The 10,233-nt window shown below is 48.5% G+C and overlaps 1 protein-coding gene across 2 annotated transcripts in view; it reads right to left on the reverse strand.

Moving 5' to 3' along the window:
- Nucleotides 1–1,081: 1,081 nt before the first annotated feature.
- The window catches only part of adamts10 (ADAM metallopeptidase with thrombospondin type 1 motif, 10), a 27,117-nt gene continuing 17,965 nt past the window's right edge, over nt 1,082–10,233 (reverse strand). For both annotated transcript variants that reach the window (XM_035412739.1, XM_035412740.1), the window contains 5 exons: nt 7,979–8,108; nt 4,841–5,045; nt 3,402–3,578; nt 1,835–1,991; nt 1,082–1,270 (listed from right to left, as the gene is read on the reverse strand). In XM_035412739.1, coding sequence (XP_035268630.1) covers nt 1,161–1,270; nt 1,835–1,991; nt 3,402–3,578; nt 4,841–5,045; nt 7,979–8,108 — 779 coding nt within the window. In that variant the 3' untranslated portion in view covers nt 1,082–1,160. The remainder of the gene's footprint in view (nt 1,271–1,834; nt 1,992–3,401; nt 3,579–4,840; nt 5,046–7,978; nt 8,109–10,233) is intronic.

Here is a 10,233-nt window from a genome sequence, read left to right on the forward strand (position 1 = left end):
TTTTTTCATCCGAAACACACCCGTGGCAAGGTGCAGAGGTTCCGTACAGATCGACTGACCGTATGCAAATGAGCAGGCAACACATGTATCCGTCCACACGCATCAGAATAATCGAGTGGAATTTCAGACCGTCTGAAAAATGGCGGGAACAACACAGCACATGGAAGAGACTGGCGGGTCGGACTACTGGGGCGAATTTGGAATAAGCCAGTGGACCTGAAGAAGACAGACACACCTGTGTGGAGTGGGGGCCCACCTGCAGAGTGGTGGTGGCACACTTGTAGAGTGGGGAAACACCTGTGGAGTGGGGCACACCTGTAGAGTGGGGGGGGCACACCTGTAGAGTGGGGGGGGCACACCTGTGGAGAGGTGGTGGCACACTTGTGGAGTGGGGCACACCTGTGGAGTGGGGGGGGCACACCTGTAGAGTGGGGCACACCTGTGGAGAGGTGGTGGCACACTTGTGGAGTGGGGCACACCTGTGGAGTGGGGATACACCTGTAGAGTGGGGATACACCTGTAGAGTGGGGGGGGCACACCTGTGGAGAGGGGCACACCTGTAGAGTGGGGGGGGGGCACACCTGTAGAGTGGGGCACACCTGTGGAGAGGGGCACACCTGTAGAGTGGGGAATACCTGTGGAGGGGGGCTACACCTGAGGAGTGGTGGTGGCACACCTGTGGAGTGGGGGGGCACACCTGTGGAGTAGGTGCACACCTGTGGAGGGGGGCTACACCTGTGGAGTAGGGGCACACCAGTGGAGTAGGGACACACCTGTAGGGTGGGGACACACCTGTGGAGTAGGGACACACCTGTGGAGTGGGGACACACCTGTAGGGTGGGGACACACCTGTGGAGTGGGGACACACCTGTAGGGTGGGGACACACCTGTGGAGTGGTCGCACTGTGTACAGACACGCCAACATTTTCAACCCAGTCTGAAATTCCCAGCAGCGTCCTAACGGCCAGTCTCAGATCACACTCCCGAGTCACACAGCTGATGTTAAACAGCGGTGTAGTCCCGCTGTAGTCTCTCTCTTACTCTCTCTTCCCCCTCTGCAGTCTCCCAGCAGCTTGCCCCCCCCCCCCCCCCAAAGTGGAATGTGCAGCTGGGATGGTCTCAGGCCCAGAAGAGGAGGAGGAGGAGGAGGAAGAAGAGGCTCAGTGCCCCTGGCAGGTCTTACAGCACATCTGCCTGAAGTACGGTCGGCTGCAGAACTTGAACCTGACCACAAGGGGGCAGTATGCCACTGTGTTCACGTCTTTGCATTCTACACACACAAAAAAAACACAAAGAAGAGGATAGTGATTAACCCTTTGAAGAGAACATTTTTTTTGGAATGATATTCAAAATTCTAAGTCAGCGTTCTAGAACTCCACTGCTTTCAGTTACTAGTAGTGATTCTTACATCAGCATTGAAACGTTCTGCTAATAACATCCTAAGCACACATTTTTGACCTCCCAACTTGAAAGGGTTAAACCTGGTTCTGCGGTACGCTAACTAGCCCCACGTGCAGTGAGCGAGATTCGCTAGCCTCTCCAGATAATGGACGCTCACCAGACTCAGCTCCTAGCTCTGTCCTCTCTGCTTCTGCCAGAGGTTCTTTCTGGCATGACAGGACTTTCTTGTGTGAAATGACAGTACAGAATGTCCAATGCAACTGCACTGTCCAACATTACACACCCATCAACGCGTTTTTAGAAGGTCAAATTAGTCTTTTTTGTCATTTTTGGCTTTGACACTACGAATGTGGAGTAGAGTATCTGGCGAGTGTACAGAATCTGTGTCTGGTGGCGGTCTGGTCTGGGCGACCCCTGACCCCTGGCCCCTCACCTTCGGGGCTGTCCGTGGGGCCAGTGTCGCACCGGCTCTGGCACTGCTGCATGGCGGCGGGCCGCTGGGCGTCCAGGCACTCGCTGGACGGCTGGCCGGTGCGCGTGAGACACTGCACAGATCGCTTCTCCTGACCCAGCCCACACTTAGAGGAGCACTGAGACACACACACACACACACTTAGAGGAGCACTGAGACACACACACACACACACACACACTTAGAGGAGCACTGAGACACACACACACACACACACACACACACTTAGAGGAGCACTGAGACACACACACACACACACACACACTTAGAGGAGCACTGAGACACACACACACACACACACACACACACTTAGAGGAGCACTGAGACACGGGCACACACACACACACACACACACTTAGAGGAGCACTGAGACACGGGGCACACACACATACACACACATTTACTATATACACATACACACACACACATTTACTATACACACAAACACACACACACCTTTACTATACACACACACACACATACAGACACATACAATATACACACACACATTTACTATACACATACACACACATACAGACACATACAGTATACACAGACACATACAATATACACACACATATTCACTATACACACACACACATACAATATACACACACACACACATTTACTATACACATACACACACATACAATATACACACACACACACATACAGACACATACAATATACACACACACATTTACTATACACATACACACACATAGAGACACATACAGTATACACAGACACATACAATATACACACACATATTTACTATACACACACACACACACACATACAATATACACACACACACATTTACTATACACATACACACACATACAATATACACACACACACACTTACTATATACATAAACACACACATACAATATACACATACACACACACACACACTGCATATAAAGACCTCTTTAACTCTTTTCATAACACTCCGCAGAAAGATGTGCGGTTCATTTTCAAATCTGCTAACTTGCGACCCCTGACGTCAAAAAGATACACCCCACCGTAGCCTCGTACCTTACTCTAATACCATTAGCCAATATGCCTGCATAGGCCTATATTATTAATAAGAACACAATGGAAAATTAGTTTCATATTAATTTCTATTTATTTGTTAATTGTCAATTTATTATCCCTTTAAATCAATACTTTGTTTAGTTGAATTACTGACAGATTTCTTTGGTAAGGATAATTAAGCCGTGTAATAAGTGGGATACTACACCCCACGGCGGTCTGCTATCGAGAAACGACGACGAACGCGGTCTGCTATCGGTAACCGACGACGAACGCGGTCTGTTATCGGTAACCAACGACGAACGCGGTCTGCTATCGGTAACCGACGACGAACGCGGTCTGCTATCGAGAAACGACGACGAACGCGGTCTGCCATCGAGAAACGACGACGAACGCGGTCTGCTATCGAGAAACGACGACGAATGCAAAGACGAGGAATCGCCCGGCGTTATCGCGGGCGGCGGCGGCGGCGGATTGGACGGCGCGCTCACCTCTCCCCAGGGTCCCGTCACCCACTGCGGCGGAGGGCAGCGCTGCAGGTTACAGCGCACCCTGGTGGTGGGGCGGCTCTGTTTCGGGCAGTTAGACTCCGGCATGGTGTCCCCGCTCTCTCCGCTCTTACACAGGACAACACGGTGCCTGTAGCCTGGGCCACAGCTAGGAGAACACTGGGGGGGGGAGAGAGGGGGAGAGAGAGTGCATGAGTGAGAGAGAGGGAGAGAGAGTGCATGAGTGAGAGAGGGAGAGAAAGTGAGAGGGAGGGAGGGAAAGGAGAGATAGAGTGTATAAGTGAGAGAGAGGAAGACAGAGAGTGTATGAGTGAGAGAGAGGGAGAGAGAGAGTGTATGAGTGAGAGAGGGAGAGAAAGAGAGAGGGAGGGAGAGAAAGGAGAGATAGAGTGTATGAGTGAGAGGGAGACAGGAAGAGAGAGCATACGAGAGAAGAATAGAGAGAAACAGAGAGACTCAGAGGGGAAGAGAGGGAAAGAATGAAAGAGTGAGAGAGAGGGACAGAAGGAGAGACAGAGCTCGAATTTCCAAACCCCTTTTTTGGGACGTCCTGATAATCAAAACATCAACCCAAAATAAAGCAAACCCCCCCCCCCCTCCACCCCCCCCAACCAAAGACCCTTAAACTGGGTTTTGGCAAGCCTCGGGCCTCCAGAGGGAACACATTTTAAAAGGCTCTGGGCTATAAGGACGTGACTCTGTTCACGTGTCATGCCAGCAAAACGAATTATGCTCGAGCAGAATTCGGGAACGACAGAGAGGGACTTGACTTTTGGTGCTCCTTTACTGAAACATCAAAATCAATTCATTCCGATGAAAAAAAGTTTTCATTCACCGTAACACGATCAGACATGGTCACGAGAAAGACATTGCAGAAGTACCCTTCACCCCTCATGGTAAACTTATCATCGCTCACACAGACCGAGAGAGAAACTCATAATAATAATAATTTTCCATTAACATTGGACATATTTAGCAGACACTCTTCTACGCAGAGCAACATACGCATTTATATTTTTACACACAGTTCATGTGTATAGCTGAATCTTCACTGAAGCAATTCAATCAAAGCACCTTGTTCAAGAGTACAACACCAGCAATTCTCCATCTGGAAACTGAACCTACGACCTGGGAATTGGAGACTTCCTGATGGCGAGCTCTGTAGGGCTGAATGGCCTGTTCCTGTCATTATGTTATGCTATGTTATGTTCAGTGAATGAACCACCAGGCTGTGAATTGCTTGGCCAGATTTATTTATATTTTTTTCGCCTGCATTTCATTTCAAGTTTTATCCAAGATGGCCGACGCAGTCGAGGTTCAAACGAGTTCCTCCTCTGCACCGTGACTGTAAGGTGATTATTACGGGAGAATCCATTGAGAGGTTAAGATTGGGGGTGGTGGGGGGGGGGGTGTGACCGTACCTCAGACCAGTCCAAAGGCAGCCACTCGGGGGGGCAGGTGTGGTTGTTGCAGGGGTCAGTGAGGGGGGGTCGCGGGAGGGTGCAGGCGATGTCGTCCAGGACCTTCTCCTCGGTGGGGGAGATCTTCCTCTTGCACAGGACCTCCCGAGTCTGCAGGCCCCCGTTACAGCTTCTGCTGCAGTCTGACCAGTTACCCACCCACCAGCTGGAGGGGGGGGGGGAGTGAGAGAAGGAGAGAGAAATAGTGGGAGAGGGAGAGAGAGAAAGAGAGAGGGAAGAAAAAGGAGAGAGATTTGTACACGCTCTGCTGGGACTGCTGCTTTGGTTGTCCTGCCAATAAAGCACACACACACACACACACGCGTACACACACACACACACGTACGCACGCACGCATACGCACCCACACAAACGTGCGCGCACGCACAAACTCACACAGACGCACATTTGACACCCACCAGTTCTGAAAGAGCGATGAGTGTGATTAGGAAGACTGGGATCAGATGTTTAAACATTTTCACATTACAAGTTCATTTTTACTAAATCCGTGCAGGGCAGAGGACCAAGTACACAACAGGATCTGGTCCCGCTCTTATTTTTTTGGCACCCTACATCACAGACAGCAGAAAACTGGGGAGATTTACTTTTGTGTATCTAACTAGTTACGCCAATTCATAGTTATGGCCTCCTTTCGCAATAGCACTAAATCAACATGCAAAATAATGTAGCTCGCCCCCCCCCACCCCCCCTCCCAAACCTCACAATTCAAATGTCATTTCCTTTTTCTTTAATCACCAGTATTGCTTTCCCATGTGCTTCTGGGATTGATTTAACCAAATGTCTAACAGAAGCATCAATAGTACAGAGACATCCAAACAGGAACATCCACACAGGAACATCCATTCAGAAACATCCAAAGAGAGACATCCACACAGAAACATCCATGCAGAGACGTCCAAACATAAACGTCCAAAGAGAGACATCCACACAGAAACATCCATGCAGAGACGTCCAAACATAAACGTCCAAAGAGAGACATCCACACAGAAACATCCATAAAGAGATGTCCAAACATAAATGTTTATACAGAAACATCCACACACAAACATCCAAACAGGACCATCCAAACAGGAACATCCATACAGAAACATCCATACTGGAATGTCCATAGAGAAACATCCAATCAGAAACATCCATAAAGGAAACATCCAATCAGAAACATCCATAAAGGAATGTCCATACTGGCACATCCATACAGAAACATCCATACAGATACGTCCATACAGGAACATCCATACTGGAATGTCCATAGAGAAACATCCAATCAAAAACATCCATACAGGAACGTCCATACTGGAACATCCATACAGGAACGTCCATACTGGAACATCCATACAGGAACATCCATACAGAAACACAAGTACAAAAGCCATCTGGCCCTGTGGAGAAATAAAACATATGCAGAAGGGCTTTGTCTTCACGCCGTGTCCTGAAAACACACTCGGAGAAGAATGATGAGCGCGTAACGCAGGCACGAACAGCCGAACGCACAGATTTACGCTCTCCTTCGGATATAAAATACAGGCTGCGCTGCCTCCGCCGTCAGGACACGGATGTTTCTTTAAGGACGATCCATTTTTCATCAGTGACAGGTCTGATCCAGGGGAGAGGCGTCAGAAAAGGTCAGACATGCACTTCATATCGTCTAAAGCAGTGTTTTTGTAACCCTCCCGTTGTCCTAAATGACCCCATCCTGAGTGTTCGGCAGCAGTGGAAACCCCCCCCAGACATTTACATTTTTCTTCAGCATGGAAGTTTATGACGTTTCCTGGAGTGACCCTGCCATTAGAAAAAGTTAAACATCGTAAGGGGCGGGGACCCCAAAATGGGTCGTGGGGGTGTATGAGGTGGGTCCCAGAATGAGGCTGTGGTGTTATGTGCATTTGACGGGTCCCTGAAAACTGCTAATTTCCTCATTTGGGTCCCGATATTAAAAATATTAATAACCCGTGATCTAAAACATCAACTGCTCTGAAAGATCAACGATAAAAGAATGGCAGTATATTTACTGAGTTGTTTATTGTACTGTAAAGGCTACTTCCAAGTATACACTCGTCTGGAGTCGCCATGTTTTAGAGGGAGAACTCGGAGAGGCTCACGAAAATTCTAGATTTTGCAGCCGCGAGACATAGTACAGACAGAGACAAACAGACAGGCCAACAGACCGTCAACACACGTGCAAGCGTCGTGGGCGTATCTCGGCCAGTTCGCTAGCAAGCACAGTGAGGGTGCAGTAAAGCAAAGGCCTTGTTGCAGGTTACCATGGTAAATGGTAAATGGACTGCATTTATATAGCGCTTTTATCCAAAGCGCTTTACAATTGATGCCTCTCATTCGCCAGAGCAGTTAGGGGTTAGGTGCCTTGCTCAAGGACACTTCGACACGCCCAGGGCGGGGTTTGAAACCGGCAACCCTCCGACTGCCAGACAATCGGTCTTACCTCCTGAGCTATGTCGCCATGACAACACTCTCTCACGACACAACCCTCGGGTTCAAAGCAACGACGCTATCCTCAGCTAGCCGCGATTTCGCCTTTACCTGATGCTGCCTGTGTCCGTGCGGCCTTCGGACAAGCGAGAGCCGCTCGTTCAAATCTCACCGTCGGGAGAGAGGTTTTCATTCGTTACACTAGCAAGTGAAAACGAACAAGCGAACAAAGCAGCCAAAAGACAGCAAGAGAACAGGCGGAAAACAGGCGGACAGATGGACAGGCAGACAGGCGGACGGACGAAAAAGGGGAACAGGGACAGGCGGACAAACGAACAGGTGGACAGATAGACAGGCGGGCGGACGAACAGGCAAACGAACGGACGGACAGGGGAACAGGCGAACAAACGAATAGGTGGACAGACAGACAGGCGAACAGGCAGGCAGACAGACAGGCACACAGGTGAGCAGGCGGACAGACAGACAGGCACACAGGTGAGCAGGCGGACAGACAGGCACACAGGTGAGCAGGCAGGCAGACAGACAGGCACACAGGTGGACAGGCGGAGAGGCACACAGGTGAACAGGCGGACAGGTGAACAGGCAGGCAGACAGACAGGCACACAGGTGAGCAGGCGGACAGGCACTCACGTTGGCGCGCAAGGCTCAGAGTTGCAGGCTCTCTTCTTGTCCTTGGGTCTGCTCCTCTTGTCACAGAAGTGGTTGTACACCACGGTGTGATCGGCCTGCTTCTTGCACACGACCTGCTGGACCTGAACCCCTATAAGGGACAAGAGAGGGAGACCACAGGCTTCAGCTACACCATACACCATTACACTATACCATACACACTTACACTACACCATACACCCTTACTCTACAACATACACACTTACTCTACAACACACCCTTACTCTACAACACACCCTTACATTACATCACAAACCTTTACACAACATCACACACCCTTACTCTACACCATACACCCTTACACTACAACACACCCTTACACTACACCATACACACTTACTCTACAACACACCCTTACACTACACCATACACCCTTACTCTACACCACACACCCTTACTCTACACCACACACCCTTACTCTACACCACACACCATTACACTACACCACACACCCTTACTCTACAACACACCCTTACCCTACAACACACCCTTACACTACATCACAAACCTTTACACAACATCACACACCCTTACTCTACAACACACCCTTACATTACATCACAAACCTTTACACAACATCACACACCATTACACTACACCACACACCCTTACATTACATCACAAACCTTTACACAACATCACACCCTTACTCTACACCATACACCATTACATTACATCACAAACCTTTACACAACATCACACCCCCTTACTCTACACCATACACCTTTACACTACAACACACCCTTACATTACATCACATCACAAATCTTTACACAACATCACACACCCTTACTCTACACCATACACCCTTACACTACAACACACCCTTACATTACATCACATCACAAATCTTTACACAACATCACACAACCTTACTCTACACCACACCCTTACATTACATCACACACCCTTACACTACACATACACCCTTACTCTACACCATACACACTTACTCTACAACACACCCTTACATTACATCACAAACCTTTACACAACATCACACACCCTTACACTACACCATACACCCTTACACTACAACATACACACTTACACTACACCATAAACCCTTACTCTACACCATACACACATACAGTACACCATACACCCTTACATTACATCACAAACCCTTACACTACATCACAAACCTTTACACTACACCACACACCTTTACACTATGACACTCCCTTACACTACATCACACACCTTTACACAACGACACACACACACTTACACTACAACATACACCCTTACACTACATCACACACTTTTACACTACGACACACACCTTTACACTACGTGTGGAACGAAGGTTATGTAACAGAGAGACTCTTGGAGATGTTGGAGTGAAGGGTTGCTGCAGTGCTGGATGCTGTCCAGGCCGCAGGTAAACGACGAGCATAGGCAGGCCCTAACGGCTTGTTCTCATCGTTATGTGCTCTTACGCTCTTACGGCTATTACAGAAAACACACAAATACGTATTTACTGAGAGCTAAACGTAAATATGCGCTGGGATATCTGTGCGGACTTGTGTTTAACGCAGCTTTTTTCGCTGTGTTTCCTTTCAGGGTTTGTGTTGTTTTCTTAAACGCTTAGCCGCTCGGGGGCTAATTTAAAATCCCATTTGGTTGCCATGGTTCCCCGGCTCTGTTCAAACGGAGGTCATGTTATCGGTCACGAATTTGCAGCGGAACACAATGAATTATGACTTATCAGGGAAGTGGATTTGGATCGTTAACTCACATCACACACACACACACACACACACACACGTAAACAGAGCTTCTAGGTCTTGTGAAAGCAACGGTATTTACTTTTCCCGAAACCCATACTTTTGTTAATTAGCCTTTACAGTGTACATGCCTGTTTGTGTGTGTGTGTGTGTGTGTGTGTGTGTGCATGCATCTGTATTGCTGTGCATATGCAGTATGTGTATATATGAATGCTTGTGTGCAAATGCCTGCACGCTTGCCATGTGTATGGGTGCTCATGCATGCATGTATTTGTGTATACGATTGTGTGTTTGTACATATGATTCTGCATGCATGTGTTTATGTGTGTTATGTGAGTGTGCATGCATGTATGAGTGTGTCTGTGTGTGCGTGTGTGTGTGTGTGTGTGTGTGTGAGATCTAAGCTCTGCTCAGAAAACTGAACCCACCAGTGTAACTAAAGTTTCACAGCCTACACAGGACCCCCGATGCACAGCACTCAGCAGA

This window comes from Anguilla anguilla, chromosome 4 (genome assembly GCF_013347855.1).
Source record: "Anguilla anguilla isolate fAngAng1 chromosome 4, fAngAng1.pri, whole genome shotgun sequence".
NCBI lineage: Eukaryota > Metazoa > Chordata > Actinopteri > Anguilliformes > Anguillidae > Anguilla > Anguilla anguilla.